Source organism: Anthonomus grandis, chromosome 4 (genome assembly GCF_022605725.1).
Source record: "Anthonomus grandis grandis chromosome 4, icAntGran1.3, whole genome shotgun sequence".
Taxonomy (NCBI): Eukaryota; Metazoa; Arthropoda; class Insecta; order Coleoptera; family Curculionidae; genus Anthonomus; species Anthonomus grandis.
In genome coordinates this window covers 823489-844288 of record NC_065549.1, presented here as the reverse complement: position 1 = coordinate 844288, position 20800 = coordinate 823489, and the positions used below count along the sequence as shown (strand labels likewise).

General features: G+C 28.9%; 1 protein-coding gene across 1 annotated transcript in view; it reads left to right on the top strand.

Moving 5' to 3' along the window:
* Nucleotides 1–20800, top strand: part of LOC126734913 (protein madd-4) — a 531919-nt gene that overhangs the window by 266641 nt on the left and 244478 nt on the right. The window contains exons 4-6 of the mRNA XM_050438751.1: nucleotides 10913–11014; nucleotides 14560–14639; nucleotides 14695–14788. Of these exons, the coding sequence (XP_050294708.1) occupies nucleotides 10913–11014; nucleotides 14560–14639; nucleotides 14695–14788 (276 nt within the window). The remainder of the gene's footprint in view (nucleotides 1–10912; nucleotides 11015–14559; nucleotides 14640–14694; nucleotides 14789–20800) is intronic.

The window sequence follows — 20800 nt, the reverse complement described above, 5'->3', positions numbered from 1 at the left end:
CAATTGCCTGTAAGGGATGGAAATAATTTAGTAATTTTAGCCATTTGGTTAAGTCGTTCCTCTAAATAACCCTCTTTGAAATTTCCAAATAAGTAGAAAAAGACAAAAGGGTTCTACGCTTTTAGAAACTGTTTTCTCTGTCTGTCTTTCTTAAGTACCTAAAAGAATTACATAATTATTCTAGACAGTTAATCAAGTTGTTCTTGTGATCTTGTGACACTCTCTTTTTCTCCGTATCTTTCTGTTTTAATTGCCTACGTAAGGGATGGAAATATTTTAGTTATTCCAGGCTATATCCAGTTCGAGTCGTTCCTCTAATACTTTCTCAAATTTTTAGTAGCAATAAAATTCTGAAAATTTATATACATTTTGAGAAAAAAATATTTTTTCTCAAGATTTTAGAAAATGCCCATATTGTGAAAACAGTAACAATAATATTTTGTAAATTGTTACACATTATCCTAGGAGCTAATAACTGAATACCTAGTTCAACGTTGTCTAAGAAATTCTCAGAGTTTTGAAAAAAAAAATATTTTTGGAGATTTTTTTTCCTAATCGAAAATATCTATAACTTAAAAACTAGTAAATCCAAATTTTTGAAAATCTTTGCATATATTCCTGGAATAATTTGACCAGTGATCTTCTTTTAGAGGGTCTAACTCAAAAACCGAGTAACTAAATAACTCAAAAACTAATGAGAACAATATTCTGAAACATTTTACACGTATTCCTAGAACAATTTTACTAGACATTTGTTTCAGCGTTTTTTAAAAAATTTAGAGAGTTTTGAGAAAAAAATTGAAGGAATCGGGTTTTTATTTAAAAAATGTACAAAATGGTCATGACTCGAAAACCAGTAAAAAATAAATTTTTATAATTTCTATACAAATTCATGGAATAATTTAACCATACATTAAAATGTTAAGAAAAAATTATTTTAGAAAGGTTAATTTCTTTATCAAAATTTAAGGTGGCAATATCTCAAAAACCAATAAATCTAAAATTCTTAAAATTACTATACGTATTCATGAAATCATTTGATGGCACATAAGTTTCAGTATTTTAGGAAAAAATTGTCAAGGTATTTGGTATTGTATGAAATTGGTTTTTTATTTCAAAAATTTGACAAAATGCTCATAACTCAAAAACCAGTGGCAATGAAATTCCAAAAAAAATTTTACACATGTTCTAGAAACAATTTGACTGTACACCTCTTTCAGTGTTTTCCAAACAACTCAGACAACTTTGTAAAAAAAAAAAACATTTATTTGAGAGGTTGATATTTCAAAATACAGTGAAAAAAATGTTTCAAAAATATTTATACATATTCTTGGAGTAATTTAACTGGACACCTATTCTAACGTTTTTGAAAAAAGTGTATAGAATTTTGAGAAAGAAATATTTTTTGGAATGATCCATTTTTTTCCAAAAATTTCGCAAAATACTTATAATTCAAAAATCAGTAAAAATAAAATTCTGAAAATCTTTACACATATTTCTGGAATAATTTGACTACACAGCTAATTTAGCGTTTTTTAAAAAATGTACGTAATAGAGTTTTAATGAAAAAAAAATGTTTTAGAGAGGTCGATTTTATTGTTTTAGTAAGTAACCTCGTATTTTGTTTTATATTTGCTATTTTATATTAGGCTTAAATTCTATTTATACCTTTCCTGTATGTGAGAACTTTTGTGTTTTTTTATATCTATGTCATTTTGTACAAGCACACACTTTTTTCAATTTATTTGCATTTTTTTAAATTTTTAGTTTTTTTTAAATATGTATTATATTGTATATATTAAACAGGGTGTCCCATTAATAATGGTAAATATTTTAATAGCAGATTTCTCTCATAAAAATAATGAGGTTAGGTTAAATTTTCCTAGTCAGAAAATGAAATGCAACCAAGATACAGGGTGATAAACATTTAGTTTTTTTTTTTAATTTTGTCTATAACTTTAGTAGTTATTTCTTATTTTGAACTAAATTTGGCATTTGGAAGTTTTTTTATATGCCAAATTTAATTTCATTAGGTTTTTTTAATTATGTCAGAGAGGGCGCCCCCAGCCACATTTTAGTGGTTTTTTGAACTCCATAGCTTTTTTACTCCCTGTATAATTTTATTTTTTATCTTAAATATGTATTCTGCAAGTATTTTTGCTTACAAAAGGTATACCTTAAAAATGTCTCTAGGCTTACTCTTTTTCTAGATATTTACATTTAAAGATTTTAAAGACATCCATGAAAACCATATTTTAAATTACTATATTACATTTTAAATGATTAATAAATAAAAATATAAAACCCAAATAATTACTTAAACATAAAGATTATCAATATTTGCCAGTAAATGTTCCACATGGCCTCCATTTGTCTCAAGACATTTTAAAATTCTTTTATTAAAAGAGCGCAGAATCTTAAAAAATAATTATAATAAGCGGCTTGAATTTTTTTTAATAATTGTTCCCTTGTGTTCATTTGTTGTGTTCATCCCCATACGCAAAAAATCCAATGGGTTGAAATCAGGACTTCGTGCGAGCCAAGGCCTTTGTCTTTGGTTTTTGACGTGTTGAAAGTGTTTTTCAGTAACGAGGTTTGGATTTGCAATATCCCATGAATGTTTGTTTCTAAAATTAAAAATTCCCCGTCGGGTAAAAGTCGCTTCATCCGTAAACATAATTTTATTAATAAATAGGGGATCTTGATTTTGTTGTTCCTGGATATAGCGAGCGAAATCTAATCTCGCTGGAAGATCTGCCTCCAAGAGATTTTGTACTGGCGTAAAATGATATGGATAAAGACGCTCACTATGAAAAAATCTTAAAACTGAGAACTTACAAATTCCAGCTCTTGCCGCCATACGCCTTACACTTATTTCTGGATCTTCAGCAACCTGGACTAACACTTCTTCTTCTTGGTCCACATTACGTCTATTTGGACGCCCACATCTCGCTTTGGCCTGAATGAACCCGTTTCCCCAAGTCTCTGGTAAACGGTTTAAAATCTGGCTGCCTCCTATTTGGATACAATTGCGCAAAACGTCGACAAGCTCTTAGACCGCTGTAATTTGCTTGGGCATAAACACAAACCATATCTCGCATTTCCAAATTAGAAAAATATTGATGTCCAGGCATCTTAACCTACAGAGATAAATAAAGACTACTGGAACTAACACTAACACAACTATTAATAACTAACAAAAATAACGCGATAAAATCGTATGAGCTATAACGCGCCACAGTAACTAAAAAAATAAAAATCGTGACAGTGACTTTGTTTTCTTTTTGTTGTTAGACATAGACTACTTAATTTTTTTTTCAACTTAAAGTAGAAAAATGTTCATTTTTTCTTGGACGCATTGCAAGTCCAAATTTCTCGAGAACGGTAAATCCTAGCGACATTTTTAAGGTAAACTTTTTTTTAAGGAAAAACACTTGCAGAAGAGAAATTTATAATAATAATAATAATAATAATAAATATTTTTTATTTGCATAGAAGAAACAAAAAAATACAAGTTTACAAAATCTAGCAATAAATTTACGCAAATAAAAATTATAATAAAACATTAAATTATACAAAGTGTAAAAAAGTCATGGAGTTTAAAAAATACTAAATTAAAACTGGTGGCACCCTCTATGAGATAATTAAAAAAAAATTAAAGTTTTATATTTAACATAAAGAGAATATAATTATTATAAAATAAAATATTTAACATAAAAGAAACCCCCACAGACTAAATTGCGTTTAAAACAAAGAACAAATGCTTAAGTTATGAGCAAAATTTAAAAAAAAAAACTTAACGTTTATCACCCTGTATCTTGGTTGCATTTCATTTTCGGACTAGGAAAATTTAACCTAACCTCATTATTTTTATGAGAGGAATCTGCTGTTAAAATATTTACCATTATTAATGGCACACCCTGTATATTACCTTTGTAGCTCAAGCTAAATAAATACATTATTATTATTATTATTATTATTAAACCAAAAACTAGTAGAAAAAAAATTGAAAATATCCATACATATTCCTCAAATAATTTAACTACACACCAATTTTAGCGTTTTACTTATTAATTATTTAATAAGTAAATTATTAATTTAATATTTATTAAGTTTTTTTTATTAATTTGCAAAATGCCTATATGTAATTCAAAAACGGACCGGAATAATGCGGTATCCTTTGGATTAACCGGGATGCTGCTGTTCTTGGTAAAACCGGGGCGTTGCAAGTGTCGGGGATCGGGATACTCAACATTTAATATTTATTGCTTACTTATATATGTACTCTTGCTGACTAAATATGTTGTTGAATTAGGTTTATGAACATTATTATTAAAATTATATGTATTTTTATTTTTATTAATTTTTTGGAAAATTTGTTGTTTTTGTATGTAGTTATTTATGCTAAATAAAGATTATTATTATTATTATTAGTTTTGGAAATAAAATTCCAAAACATTCTGTACATATTATTAATCGAACATCTATTTAAGGGTATTTTCAAAAATGTCCTTTAATAATACTTTTTTTAACTTTTACTTACAACTAACGAAGTATTTTGTAATATAGATCTCTAAATTATTTATTAATTGTAAATTTAAATACAGTATTTACAAAATAAAATTGTTTAAAATTATCAAATTTCATAAAAATAAGTATTTATTTTTACAACGCGGCTACTTAGGTATAGACTTGTATTTTATTAAAACGAAGGTACCTTAACTGTCTATTAGAAAATAACATAAAATTTAGGATGTTCCATTAAAAAAATTGATTTTTTACCATTTTAGTAAATGAAAAGTTTAAACTTTTAATTTATTTTTATAATAATAATACTTCAACCATATACGGTTGATAAATATACCAAAACCAAAAATTTACTAAAAAATCGTTAAAATAAATGTATATCTAACGGTAATAATATATGATGTGTTGCTTGGGAGGTATATAAATTATACCTATTTCCCTAGACTAGACTCATTATTAATTTTTCGACTAATTTAAAGCTTCTGGTAAAAGGTACCTTATACAAGGTGTTTCGAGAATCGTAAGTATAGTTATTAAATATTTCCGCTATAGAACCATGCCTGGCATAAATAACATAATTAAAAAAATGTCGTAACGTCAGTCATTGGTCCCTAAAACCCAAAACAAGGGACAATTCAATACCCAAACGTCTGCTTGCTAAACAATTTCATTTACTGGCCAAACGAATAAAAACGAGGGCAAAAAAAATACAACAACGCACGAAACTATTTTCGTTGTGCACGAGACAACACCGAATATGTAAAATGTGCCCTTTTTAAAAAACAACCACCGAAAAACTCCTCCTATTTACATTTTTATAATTTTATGCTTTTCTACTTTCGTATGTTTTTGTTAAAAAAAAATCTCTTACATTTAAAATTGAACGTAGAAATCCTCCAAAAAAAAAAAGATCCTCCAAAATCTACGAGCAATTTATCAAGAAGAAGAAGAAGAAGTAGGAGTGGAGGAAGGCATAAGACCGTCTTAAGCACGGCAATGCTCCTTATCTCGGTCGCCTCTAATCCACTTTGAATTTTTATCTGGCCCGGCGTGGCTTTCACGAAGAGGCTTCAATAAAACTAAATTAAAATCACGAAGTGCCTTCGAGACTTTTAAAAAGGACGGGACGCCATATGTTCTTCGCCTCCTACTTTAATATCATATGAAAGCCTCCCCTTTTGCCGTTCTTTTTTTTCCTTTTTTTAAGTTATGGATATGAGGAACAAACTATATCTCGTTTACCGAGTAAAGAAATACTTTCATAAGAAAACTTCCTTAAAGTAGAGGTATGCTTTTATTAGGATTATTTTTTGAACAAATCTACAAATAATACTCTAAAAGCCTACGTTGTTCTAATGTGTATACTTTGATTTATTACATATATGTATCATTAAATGTATTTTATACAAAGTGATTCATGGGTGACGGTACCCTAGAGAAAAATATAATTAGGACAGACGAAGTATTTTGCCTTATTCGAGTTTACTCAAGGGTCAACAGATAAGACCTTAGTTCCTGGGCATATAAAATAATTTATTACAACCAAAGTAAATTATAGCATTTAAGAATTATTGGACTTGGAGTAGTGTCAGAAACAATGTGTCATCCCTATTTTTATTTTTATCAATAGTCGAAATTTTAACAACGAATACAACCTACATTTTCATGTATCACGCAAAGATACAGGCTCAACCTGTAATATAAAAAAATAAAAAAAAACAGCAGATGAAAATAATAATAATAATAATAATAATAATAATAATGCGTCTATTTAGCACAATGCTACAAAGAAAACAATATAAAACCTATTTAATTTGTAAACAAAAAAAAGTTGAGAAAGTGTGTTATTGTAGGAGTTTTTTTTTTAATAATTAGGTTTAATTGAAATTTTTGAAAATTGTTATTTGCTTTTTTGAATATTTTATTTTCAATTTTTCAAAGGAATTGCAGTAAAATTAAATAATTTTTTCAAGAAAGTCTTTTTTGATAATAGTTTTAAAATAATTTAAAATCGAGTAAATTTTGATAATTTAATAATAATAATAATAATAATAATAATAATTCATTTATTTAGCATATTATAAGAAAAAAAGGAAAAATGATATTTGGAAGTCGTATTTTAGGAAAGCTGAACTTGAAATTAAGCACGAACTTTTATGAAAAATGTTTATGTTCTTAACCTAAAAAAAGCTCTTATCCTTCCAAAATTGATCACACATGTTGAATATTATAAACGCAATATGTATATTAACAACTGGAACTACCATGAACGATCAACTGGATTAGGATTCATCGGGTTCTCAGGAAATCAGTGAAAAATCTATTGTTTTATATAATGATAGTTGCACAGGCCCAAAATAGAAATTGGAACCTTGTCTCGGCCTTTTAAAGTTGATTCTGTACTTAAATAATTGACCACAAACCTATAGTAAACAGACATTCTTATTTGCCAAATGATACAGGTTTCGGTTCTATTAAAACTTACTTAAATACTTACTTAAAAGGTAAATAAATTTATGTGCATTTTCACATTATATCTAAAAATAATATTTTAGTGACTTACATCACTTTTACTTTCATCACTTTATATATTTTCTAGCTAGTTCAGAACTGAATTGAACCTCATTCGACAATTTATTCAAATCCTTATTAAATTCTCCAGGAGGTATTTGATCTCTAAAGACGTCCTACATTATAAACTTAATTGCGGTAAAACAAATCTCCGCTCAAGTAGAACTAAATATACACAACAAACCCGTAATTTAGAAATCGCGTAATCTGGAACAACACGCCAGGCTTTTATCGATGTCGGCCCCTATGTGCATACTCGCTCCGAACATGGAAATTCTCCTACCGAGTATTACCATAATATATAGAAAAGCAAATAAGGCCATTTTATTTTCGGTTTATTTTAACCATACATGAAATTGTAATTAAGTTTAATTCGCATACACAAAACAAGATTATAAAACTGTCTAATAATAGTGACTTTCCAATATTTTTTCCAACGTTTCTAGGATATTTGGGACTCCTTAAATCAGTTAATACTACTGGGAAAGTTCCACCATTAATGTTTTCCTAGATATAGCCCTTCAAAGTTCGAGTAGTTTCATCAAGATACATTAAGAAAGTAAGGTGCATCTCAAAAATTGTCAAGTTTGAAATTTTTTCCTGAGAAAACTACTGACTCTCAAATGTTTTTTCCAACGTTTCTAGAACATCTGGGACTTCCTAAATCAGTTGGTACCACTGGGAAAGTACTACCATTAATATTTTTTGAGATATAGCATTTCAAAGTTGAAGTAGTTTCATTGGGAGAATAAGGCGCATCTCAAAAATTGCTAACTTTAAATTTTTTTCCTGAGAAAACTACTGACTCTTAAATATTTTTTTCAACATTTCTTGAATATTTGGAACTATTTAAAGCAGGTGGTAGTACTAGGAAAGTCCCTCCATTAATATTTTTCGAGATACAGCATTGCAAAGTTGGAGTAGTTTTATCAAGATACATTGGGAGAGTAAGGTGCATCTCAAAAATTGCTAACTTTGAAATTTTTTTCTAAGAAAACTACTGACTTTTAAATATTTTTTAGAACGTTTCTTGAATGTTTGGGCCTATTTAAATCAGTTGGTACCACTGGAAAAGTCCCAACATTAATATTTTCTGAGAGACAGCATTTTAAATGTGGAGTAGTTTCATTGAAAAAGTAAGGTACTTCTCGAAAATTGCTAACTTTGAAATTTTTTCCTAAGAAAACTAGTGACTCTCAAATGTTTTTTCCAACGTTTCTAGGACATTTGAGACTTCTTAAATCAGTTGGTACTACTGGGAAAGTCCGACTATTAATATTTTCCTAGATATAGCCCTTAAAAGTTGGAGTAGTTTCATCAAGGTACATTAAGAGAGTAAGGTGCATCTCAAAAATTGTCAAGTTTGAAATTTTTCCCTGAGAAAACTACTAACCCCTAAATATTTTTTTTAACGTTTCTTGAATATTTGGGACTATTTATATCAGCTGGTACTACTAGGAAAGTCCCACGATTAATATTTTTCGAGATACAGCATTTCAAAGTTGAAGTAGTTTCATTGGGAAAGTAAGGTGCTTCTCGAAAATTGCTAACTTTGAAATTTTTTCCTAAGAAAACTATTTACTCTCAAATGTTTTTTTCAACGTTTCTAGGACATTTGGGACTTCTTAAATCAGTTGGTACTACTGGAAAAGTCCGACCATTATTATTTTCCTAGATATAGCCCTTAAAAGTTGGAGTAGTTTCATCAAGATACATAGGGAGAGTCAGGTGCATCTCAAAAATTGCTAAGTTTGAAATTTTTCCCTGAGAAAACTACTGACTCCTAAATATTTTTTCCAACGTTTCTTGAATATTTGGGACTATTTAAATCAGCTGCTACTACTAGGAAAGTCCCACCGTTAATATTTTTCGAGATACAGCATTTCAAAGTTGACGTACTTTCATTGGAAGAGTCAGGTGCATCTCAAAAATTGCTAAGCTTGAAATTTTTTCCTGAGAAAACTAGTGACTCTCAAATGTTTTTTCCAACGTTTCTAGGAAATATGGGACTCTTTAAATCAGTTGGTACCACTGGTAAAGTCCCACCATTAATATTTTCCTAGATATAGCCCTTCAAAGTTCGAGTAGTTTCATCAAGATACATTAAGAGAGTAAGGTGCATTTCAAAAATTGTCAAGTTTGAAATTTTTTCCTGAGAAAACTACTGACTCTTAAATATTTTTTTCAACGTTTCTTGAATATTTGGGACTATTTAAATCAGCTGGTACTACTAGGAAAGTCCCACGATTAATATTTTTCGAGATACAGCATTTCAAAGTTGAAGTAGTTTCATTGGGAAAGTAAGGTGCTTCTCGAAAATTGCTAACTTTGAAATTTTTTCCTAAGAAAACTATTTACTCTCAAATGTTTTTTTCAACGTTTCTAGGACATTTGGGACTTCTTAAATCAGTTGGTATGACTGGGAAAGTTCCACCATTAATATTTTCCTAGATATAGCAGTTCAAAATTCGAGTAGTTTCATCAAGATACATTGGGAAAGTAAGGTGCTTCTTGAAAATTGCTTACTTTGAAATTTTTTCCTGAGAAAACTGGTGACTCTCAAATGTTTTTTTCAACGTTTCTAGGACATTTGGGACTTTCTAAATCAGCTGGTACCACTGGGAAACTCCCACCATTAATATTTTTTCAGATATAGCCTTTCAAAGTTGGAGCAGTTTCGTCAAGTTACATCAGAGAGTAATGTGCTTCTTGAAAATTGCTAACTTTGAAATTTTTTCTTTAGAAAACTACTGAATCTTAATTTTTTTTTCCAACGTTTCTAGCATATTTGAGATTACTTCAATCAGTTGGTATCACTGAAATAAACGCACCATTGATATTTTTCGAAATATAGCCCTTTAAACTTCATAATATTTATAAAATTCATAGAGATTAATTTACCAATAACAGTTGAATAACCAAAAGCAAGTTTTTTTTCTTTAATTTTAGGCTCTTTGGTGTTTCCAAACTACTCTGAGAATCTATAGATTGCACTCAGTTCCTTCTAAATAAAAAAAATTCTTGACTTATTCCAGAAACTTTGGTGTCATCAAATTGCTCTATGAATTTCTTAATTGCGCCCAAATCCCAGTAAGTAAGAAATCCTTTAAGTTATTCCAGAAACTTGACTGTCTGTATATTTTTATTTTATTCCTAGCTTTAAGGTGTTACCAAATCTCTTTAAGAATGTCAAAATTCCATCCAAATGCCTTTAAGTAAAGAATTTTTTGACTTATTCCAGGGATACGGGTAATTTCAAACTTTTCTAAAACTCAATAATTTGCACTCTAAAAAGCCCTAAATAAAGAAAATTGTATGTTATTTCAGGAACACAGCTGTGATATCTTCATTAAACAAAATATTCAGTGTTGATTGAGATGTTGCTTAGGGTCAGATTAATTCAGACAAAAGTTTCAGAAATATCGACCTTTTTAAGCAATTTTAACCTTTAGGGTGCACACTCTTTTTAAAGTGTCATATCTAAAAAACCACTGGGAGTATTCTCCAATATCATTAAAAAAAATTTCTTTTATTCGTTGAATACGTGTTACATCAAGTAGTTACAGCTTAATTTAAAACAGAACATATATTTTCCCCCTGGCGATAAAGCCATAAAGATTAACATTTTATCCTGAAGTAAAAAAAACCTGGAAAATTATCTTCTTTCTCTCCCCCCCTGGATCAACTTTCGGTTATGAACGGGTTTTGAATTCAGTTAAAGGATTTTTTTTTATATGGTTTATATCCTGATAAATTAAGTTGTTTGAGAATAAATCGCCTTCGACTGTATCTAATGATCATCCTAAATTTTCAGGTTTCGTGTCTGAGGCCATCATGGGGCTCCCTGCAGCACAACATGACCATGCCGGATATGGATCTCGATTTTTCCGGTTTGAACAGTGATGAATCAGAGTCTGTAAGTAATTTTTATTAAATTAATAGTTAGTAAGCAGAGTGATGGGGATAAGGAGTATTCAAACTAATTTTATGTTCTGTGTCAAAAATATTATTATAATAAGAGTGTGGTTAGTCGAGGGTGTAGTACCGTTAGTTATTGAAAAAATTGTCATTAAAAGTACCACAATTTTTAATTTCTTTTAACATAAATATTATCCAAACTGAACAAGGACATGAATCTTCAAATAAAAAGGGGCATAGATAAATCGTCATACTTTCTCGGTTTTTCAAGATAAATTAGTGAAATAAATTGTACATAAAATGATGTTGCCATGTAGCTATATAGTTAAAGCCTGTATTTTTATTAAAACTGTCAAAATTTTAATTCGTCGTATTCAAATCAATCAGGGACGTCAGTTTTCCAATAAAAGTTTACCTAGAGAATTAGATATTCCTTCCTTCTCGGTTTTATAATATAAATTAGTAAAATGAAAAAGAAATAGTACTGGAATGATGGCATATTTTTATTAACAGTGTCAGAATTTTAATTTTTCTTTAGGTCAGTTTTCATTTAATCAACTTTAGGGTGTGCATCTTCAAATAAAAGTGTGCCTGGAAAATGATCATAATTTCCTGCTTTTTCAACATGAATTAAAGAAAAAAACTATAAATGGTATGTGTATATACAGGGTGTTTCACAACTTATTCGAAACATTTTAACCACATATAGGCTGTTACGAAACAAGTTGATTTCTCAAAAAAAATGTAATAAAAGTCTTACAGATATCGAGATAATAAAATAATACAGTTTAACAGTTCATTTATTTATAAAAGCTGTTCAAAATTTTTTCCATTGACTCTAATGCAAGCTTGGGCACGTCTAATCCAATTTTGGCGCAGTAATTCAAATACACCTCCTTCCAGCTGTTCCTGAAGTCTCAAATTATCGGCAACCACTGTGATTCGGTCACGCAATTCTTCAATATTCTGAACTGGAGTACGGTATACCTCGTTTTTCAAGTGTCCCCATAAAAAGAAGTCCAGAGGATTTAGGTCGGGAGACCGTGGAGACCATGCAATTGGTCCACCTCTTCCAATCCAGCGTATCTGGTGTACTTGATTCAAAAAATCACGTACTTCAACTTCTAAATGAAAATGCGGAGGTGCCTCATCGTGCATAAACCACATCCGTGCTCGGACCGCCAATGGCACATGTCAAGAAGGACCGGCAAATCATTCCGAAGAAATTCCAAATACTGGTGACCATCTATCCGATGTGGCAATATAAACGGTATAATACCTGCCCACACGTTTAAATAAAAACGATGTTGGAAGTTTGTCTGGACCACTGCGTGAGGATTCTCAAAGGACCAAACGTGTGTATTATGAAGATTGGTTATACCATTACGAGCAAAAATAGCTTCATCGGTGGCCAAAATATCAGTTGTAAAACGCGCATTTCGAGCATTTTCTTGCAAAAACCACTCACAAAAAGTTACTCTTAGGGGATAGTCTGTAGGTAGCAACGCCTGGACTCTCTGGACGTGATAAGGGTACAGTTTGGCCTGTACATGTAATATGCGCCACGCTGTTGCATGTGACACTTCTGGGACCTGTTGGGCTAACCTCCTTATGCTTATTCCTGGATTTTCTTCCACAATGTCCAAAATTTCTTCTTCGGCATTTATGTGGGCGAACTCGACTCCCATCTACTCCACGTCTGGGGCGCGAATCTCCAGTTGCACGTGCACGTAAAACAATTAAACTAAATGTTTCGTGATGTGGTATGTGCCTATTCGGAAATCGGTGTGCATACAAACGAGACGCCGCTAGCGAATTTTGCCTTGCTTCTCCGAACGCTAAAATAATGTCCACTAACTCCTCATTAGTGTACACATGTGCCATTTTTATTAATAAATAACTAAAAATTAAACTCGCAAAATAAATTCACAAAAATCGACCGTACTTCATTCAGATCACTTCATTTTATTTTGTCAGTTGTTTGGTACAACATTTGTTATAATAAATCATTAATACGTATTCTAATATTACGACGATGAACGCAAAATACAGATATTTATTTTTCAATTTATTATTGAAACTCAGGTTTATAACTTAATTTCTGTAGGACTTTTATTACATTTTTTTTTGAGAAATCAACTTGTTTCGTAACGGCGCATATGTGGTTAAAATTTTTCGGATAAGTTGTGAAATACCCTGTATAATCAGATATAGCGAATTTGCATTAAAATTGTCAAAAATTTTAATCTTTTTTTGAGACAAATTTTATTCAAACTAATAAAAGCTGCAATTTTTTAAATAAATAATAAAAAAATAAATAGTAGTAAAACGATGTAGCTATGTAGCCTATATATACAGTCAGCTGCAGACCATTTGTATTAAAACTATCAAAACTTCAATTTTCTTTTGAGATAAACGTTATTCAATTTATAAGGGATGTGAATTTTTAAATAAAAGAGTGCCTAAGAAAATCCTTGTAATTTTTTCATTTTTTAAAATAAATTAGTGAAATAAAAAGGATATAGAAGTAAAATGATGTAATTATCCAGCTCTACAGTCAGATACAGCATATTTTTGTTAAATAATCTTGTTCTTATTTTGTATTGGAAAATTCCTGTAAGAAAAAATCAAATTCTTGAAATACTGGAATAAAGAAAAATGACCTCAAATGCTTTGAAATCACAAAAAATAAAAAAATACTTATGTCAAATTTAAATTCTACTTAATTCATTAGAAAAACCTTAATGTGCGTAAAAGTTTCTTAAATTTTGCTTAATTATTTTTTTTCCAAAGCTATGCAATTTGAACTTTCCTTCCTTTCTAATAACGTCGATTCTGAGTTTTCTAGGAATACTATATCATTATTTAGCCCTATTTTCTAGCCTTTCTCTATGCCATATTTTTATTATTAATCTGAAATTAATTTAAATAATTCTTAATTTATTAAAATTTTCATTTCTGTCCAAAAATGCTTGCAACTTGTTTTATACTACTAGCAAAAGGTTCATTTAATTTTTTTTAATAGAAAATTTACACTGAACCACATAAATCTTTTATAAAAAAATTATTCCCTTTACAATCGAACAATAACAAAATAATCAATTCAACATAAAGCACAATACACTCACTCACTCATTAACGAACTCCCTCGATGACTCCTCGAAAATCCCAATCACGCCCATCGCACAATTTTAGCAATTAATTTAAAATTAACAAACGAAAAAAAAAAGAGGGAGTTTATTCACCGAAACCTCTGGAAGAAAAGGGGATCATTAAATAATGACACAATGGGGCCCAAAAGTATCGAACGGATTTGGATCGGCGTATATTATTCAAGTTAGGAGTAAAACATTACCCTACAAAAGAAGAAGTTCTTACTTCGGCGAAATTAATGATGTTAAGTACCACCACTGTTGTAATAAAACCGCGATCGATTGATTGGCTCAACATCTTTCAACTTGATGACGCCTTTTGTTTGTGTTTACCCTGAAGATTTATTAACGGTTTAATTAAGGCCCTTAATAGGTTGTTTTTTGTTTATAGGAATTATCGTCGCAACTTCAAGAAATCGACGAAAGATCTAACGGGTGGTCAGGGTGGTCGTCGTGGTCTCCTTGCTCTAGGTGAGTTCTTTTTTTTTTAATTTATAATTAAAATTTAATTTTTTTTTGTGTTAAGGTCCTGCGATGGAGGTGTCGTTCACCAGATCAGGACCTGCAGAAATGGACCTTGTCGAGGGGACCATGTGCGATATAAAATTTGCAACATGCAGGTAAATTTTTTGTTATTCTAATTTACATAGTAAAATACAATAATAGTGAAGGTGAAGCCTCTTATTTTAATAATATAGCTAATATAATGGCTCTAAGAATTATTTGCTATATATATAAAGCTATATAAGGTTATTTTAATAAATATAGCGAGTGTCTATGTTCAAATGGTTAAAATGATAGAGTATATACAGGTAGCATAGAAAAGTAGTTTGAAATAGAAACGTTGATGGTCGGAAGTGCTTCGTTTATAAAATACAGGGTGTGGACATTTTTCCACTATAGTAAAAATGCTTTTGGCTAAAATAAAACACACAGTCACGGTCTTATAATATATAATAAAGGGTTACACGAGTTTTGCTTTAGCTAGAACATCATCAGACCTATAAATCTAAATTAAAAAAAAAACTTCCTTAAAGGTTTCTTGGTTTTTGTCGATTTTAAAGTTTTATTAAAAGATTTTGGTTTTATATGAAAGATAGTGAGGCTATTTTTTAAATATTTACTTCTTTAGGGACGGACTTGTAGCACGTGTGTGTTAAATTTTTTTGAAAAAAGGGTACGTCACTGTTTAAAAAAAATATATATATAAAATTCTTTTTTTCCATTAATTTTTAACAAAAAAGGCACCATTACATTTTTTTCTCCGAAACACTGTTTTTGTGTAAAAAAATAAAACCTATACAAGGGTCCTTTATTTTAAAAAACAATAAAATAATTGGAGCAATTAATTGTTATTAATTGTTCCGATACTAATTAATTAAAAAGAATTACACATAAAAAAGTCAAATTATTTTTGAACAATTTAATATATAAAAAATTTTTATATCTCAAAGGATTTTTGAGTTAGAGGCGAATTTATCCTTCCAGGTCCAAAAAACACCAAATTTGAAGAACTTAGAACTAAATTTAAATATTTATTTTTTAACAGACATTTTTGGTCATAACTTGGAAACCATTGAAAATATTTTTATAGTTTTCTTACAACAAAATAGTGGAATTCCTGAGGATGATTTGAGCGTAGAAATGTCGCCGAATTTTTATTAGAATTTTATGATAAAAAAAGTTCTTAATAGGGAAAATTGTGATCAACCTATGAAATGTGCAAAGATAGTTCGAGCTTTCCAAGAATGTGTCGACTACAAGAGGACGTGTCTTCTGGCAAGCAGAGTATCAGCCAATAAAGGATATTTAATAAAAAAGATATGTAAAAGTGATAGAAAGCTTATACTAAAATATATTATATTTTCATTTAGTGGTGCCCAATAATTAATAAAAAAATTTTGTTTGTTTATGCTTATTTAGCTTTTAACAGCAGAGAGTTCCTCTCTGGCACTTTCTGAATATTTCTATAAAATATTTGAAATATTTTAAAAGAATTACATGTGAAAAAAGTCCAATTATTTTTGAACAATTTGATATAAAAACATTTCTTATATCTCAAAGAATATTTAAGTTAGAGGTGAATTGGTTATTCAAGGTCCAAAAGTCGCCAAATTTGAAGCATTTACGAAGAACCAAATTAAAATTTTATGATTTTTAGTTTTTAACGAACATTTTTAGCCATAACTTGAAAACTACTGGAAACATTTTTATAATTTTATCATGAAAAAATAGTTGAATACCTGAAGATGATTTGAGCTTAGAAACGTCACTCTAAATTTAATATTTGTATAGAAAGAGCATTTTTGATCTGATCACTTTTTTTGCAAATTTTTTGACAAATGTCTCAATTTTATTGCAAACATTTCTATACAATTATTGGAATATTTTTAGAAAAATAACACGTGAAAAAAGTTCAATTATTTTTGAACAATTTGATATATAAACATTTCCTATATCTAAACAAATTTTTGAGTTAAAGGCAAATTTGTTATTCAAGGTCTAGAAGTCGCCAAATTTGAAGAATTTAGAACTACTTTATAATTAACGACAAAATAGTAAAATTCCTAAGGATTATTTGTGCGTAGAAACGTTACTCTAAATTTATTATTTAAATAGAAGAAGCATTTTTGGTCTGATCACTTTTTTTGCTAATTTTTTACAAATTTCTTAATTTAATTGCAAATATTTCTATAAAATTAATGGGATATTTTAAAAAAAATAATACGTGAAAAAAGTCCAATTATTTTTTAAGAATTTAATTTATAAACATTTTTTGTATTTTAAAAACTTTTTGAATTAAAGGTGATTTTGACATCCAAGGTATTAGAACCTAAATAGGTAATAGAGCCTAAATTGTAATTTTATAGTTTTTATTTTTTGACGAACATTTTCGGTTTTTACTTGGGAGTAACTAAAAATATTTTTATAATTATTTCACGACAATAAAGTAGGATTCCTGAGGTTGAATTCGAATATAAAAACGTCACTTTAAATTCCAGATTTGAATAGAAATGTCCCTTTTGGTTGGATCACTTTTTTTTGCTCATTTTTTACCAATTCATTATTGCATGCAAATATTTATATAAAAAAATTGGAATATTTCAAAAAGAATTACACATGAAAAAAGTGCAATTATTTTCAAACAATTTCATACACAAACATTTTTTGCACCTCAAAAATTTTTTATGTTATAGGCGATTTTGTCATTTGAAGTCAGCATACGTTAAAAGACAAATATGCCCAGCCAATGAGAATTAAAGATCCAAATACCGATTGATCCCTTCGTTTACGTCCGTAAAATTTCGCGTGCCTATTGGCATTGGCAATATTGGCAAATGTATTAATTTTGTTTTGTTTTCCTTAACCTAGATTGCAAATTTTATTTTATTTGCTTTGCTTCCCGAATTATTTAATTATCGCCGATAATTATTATTTATATCGATTTTGCCAGTATTTGAGTACTCAGAGCAGTCATAGTGCTTAGTGTTGACTCCGTTGTCTATAATATTCGGTACTACGCTAATTTTGAGTTCAAAAACAAACATTTTAGTGTTTGATTTTCAATTTCTAGTAAACTGTTCAGTGATTTCTTTCCTCTATAATTTAGCTGCTGCAGTGTCTGTTTACGATAATTATGGCAACACTAAGGTAAGATATAATTCTTTTAGGTTTAATCTGAATTATTATGTATTTTTTAGCCAACAAAAGGTCTGGGAGAAGGAGTTTTAGGAAGAAAGTTTCCCCCAGAATTTTTTGGCCAGGCATACAAGGAACACATGATATGTCCAATGTGTACCAACGATACCTAGACATTTTCTTATTTTAATAGTTTAAACAAACATTTTTGTTTAATATCCACAAAATAAAGATAAAACAATCATTTTTAAATTTTAGTAATTTTGAAGAATATACCTCTTATAGAGAACAAAGTAATAGGGAAGGCGATTATGCTTGTCAGATCCAAAATAAATTTGACAATAAAGGATAACATATATTTTACAATTGTATAAACAGGAGAAACATCATTTTAACATTTTAACAGAAGAAACATCAGAGGTTATATAAACTCTTAGTTATCAGACATAATTCGTATATTATGTTGTTTACTTTTAGGATTTAATGGCTTATGTAAAATAAGAAACATTAAGTCTGGGGGAAGCATATGCATCAATCAAGGGACATGCCCTTCAAGAATTTTAGTTAAGGTTTTAAAGAATGGTAATATTGCATTAATTTTTATATTCCTAGACTAATTCATAATTTCAATCCTTTGTAGGATCAGTTGTGATCAGAAGTGCTAATTTATAATACTATATAACCATATTAATAATATGTCTACTCTACTATTTTAGTTTTAAGTTGTTGATATAATATAATATAATACATTTTTATATAGTATAGAGTCCATAGTACAGTTTATGATAAAATATGTTAATATAAAATTTAAAGTATATTTGCTAAAGATTTGATAAATATGATGGGAATTTTTTAATTTCAAAGTAATTTCAAAACTTTCATCACAATGATTTTATAATATACAAATTATCTTTGAAAACTACTCAGCAAGTAAGCTGCCTCAAAATATTTATGAAATATTTACTTCTTATGGCCACTATGATGATGCATCATCCATGGGATTTTATCAAAACAATGCCTAAACAGTTATTTAAAAATTAAAATAAATACACATATTTTTTAGGATTATATGCTTTATATACTTTGATTTTAATTGTCGTTAAATAAAAGTTTAAATATTATTTATATGGTGATTTTTTCTTGAAAATTCATATACTTTTAGTTGTTTATTTCCTGGCAATCTTTATCACCTACCTACTCGATATTCTCTGAACCACATATTTCAATCTCCTAAGTAATGTATAATTGGCTATTTAAATGCTTTTTAAACGTTCATTCACAATTTTTATATTATGAAAAATTTAAATTATCGATACCATGTAAGAAGTAATTTTACATTAAATTTTAATATAATACCATAAAAAACATCTATAAAACAAGCTAAAATAAAAATACCAAAAAAACTTTAAGTGTTATCATTAATAATAATGCCATAATTTATGGATGGTTTAATGTTACCGTTACACGGTATATATGCTGTTCTTACTCATGCACTTGTACTTATTTATTAAAGAAACCTAGACTTAGTGTCCTGAGGATAACTGGTTTCTGTTTTTTTTTTTTAAATTTCTGACCCCATGCAACAACTGTCTATTTTTATTTTCTTAAAAATCTTGATCACGCTGTAAATATAAATAAAAAAATCAATAATTTACTAATCTATAACAGCTACAAATATTTCTTTATTGAGCGTCTTTTATATGCACATTGTACTTCTTTTTCGATCTAAATGCCTAACAAAACAACGTCCTATAGTAGCAAATATATGCCAAATCTCGCTGTTTAACTACAGGCCTCGAAAAATTCGTATTTTGAATTTTGGCGGCACGCAAGCTACGCCTCTGTAGTGCCGGAATGCTTTTATTGGCTGGGCATATTTGTCTTTTAACGTATGCTTTCGAGGTCCATAAGCCACTAAATTTGAAGATTTTAAATCCAAATTGATATTTTTTAAAATTTATTACTTGATGGACTTTTTTGCTCATAACTTCAGAACCACTGAAAATCCGTTCATATTTTTTTACGACAAAATAATAGGTTTCAGGAGGATAATTTTGAGCATAGAAACTATACTTTGAATTAAAAATTTCGATAGTAATGGCATTTTTGGTTGTCCCACTTTTTTATTTCACTTTTATTAAAAATATTTATATAAAATAATTGGAATATTCTTAAAAAAAATTACACGTAAAAAGTCCACTTATTTTTAAACAATTTGATATAAAAATATATCTCAAAGAATTTTTAAGTTAGAGGTGAATTGGTTATTCAAGATCCAAAAGTCGCCAAATTTGAAGAATTTACGAGTAGAACCAAATTAAAATTTGATGATTTTAAGTTTTTAACGAATATTTTTAGTGATAACTTGAAAATTACTGGAAACATTTTTATAATTTTATCACGACAAAATGGTGGAATTCCTGAGGATGGTTTGAGCTTAGCAACTAAAAAGGGCATTTTTGGTCTGATCACATTTTTTGCTAATTTTTTGCTAAATATCTCAATTTTGTTGCAATCATTTCTATGAAATAATTGGAATATTTTTAAAAGAATAACATATGAAAAACGTCCATAGTTCTTTTTGAATTAAAAACGATTTTGACATCCAAGGTATTAGAACCTAAATAGGTAATAGAGCCTAAATTGTAATTTTATGATTTTTATTTTTTGACGAACATTTTCGTTCCTTACTTGAGAACTGCTGAAAATATTTTTATAATTTTTTCACGACGAAAAAATAGGAATTGCAAATATTTATATGAAAAATTTAGAATATTATAAAAAGAATTACACATAAAAAAGTGCAATTATTTTCAAACAATTTAATATATAAACATTTTTTGCACCTCAAAAACTTTTTAAGTTACAGGCGATTTCGTCATTCGGGGTCTAAAAGCCATCAAATTTAAAGATTTTAAATCCAAATTGTTAAACTTGTTATTTAATGAAATTTATTGCTTGATGGACGTTTTTGCTCATAACTTGAGAACCAC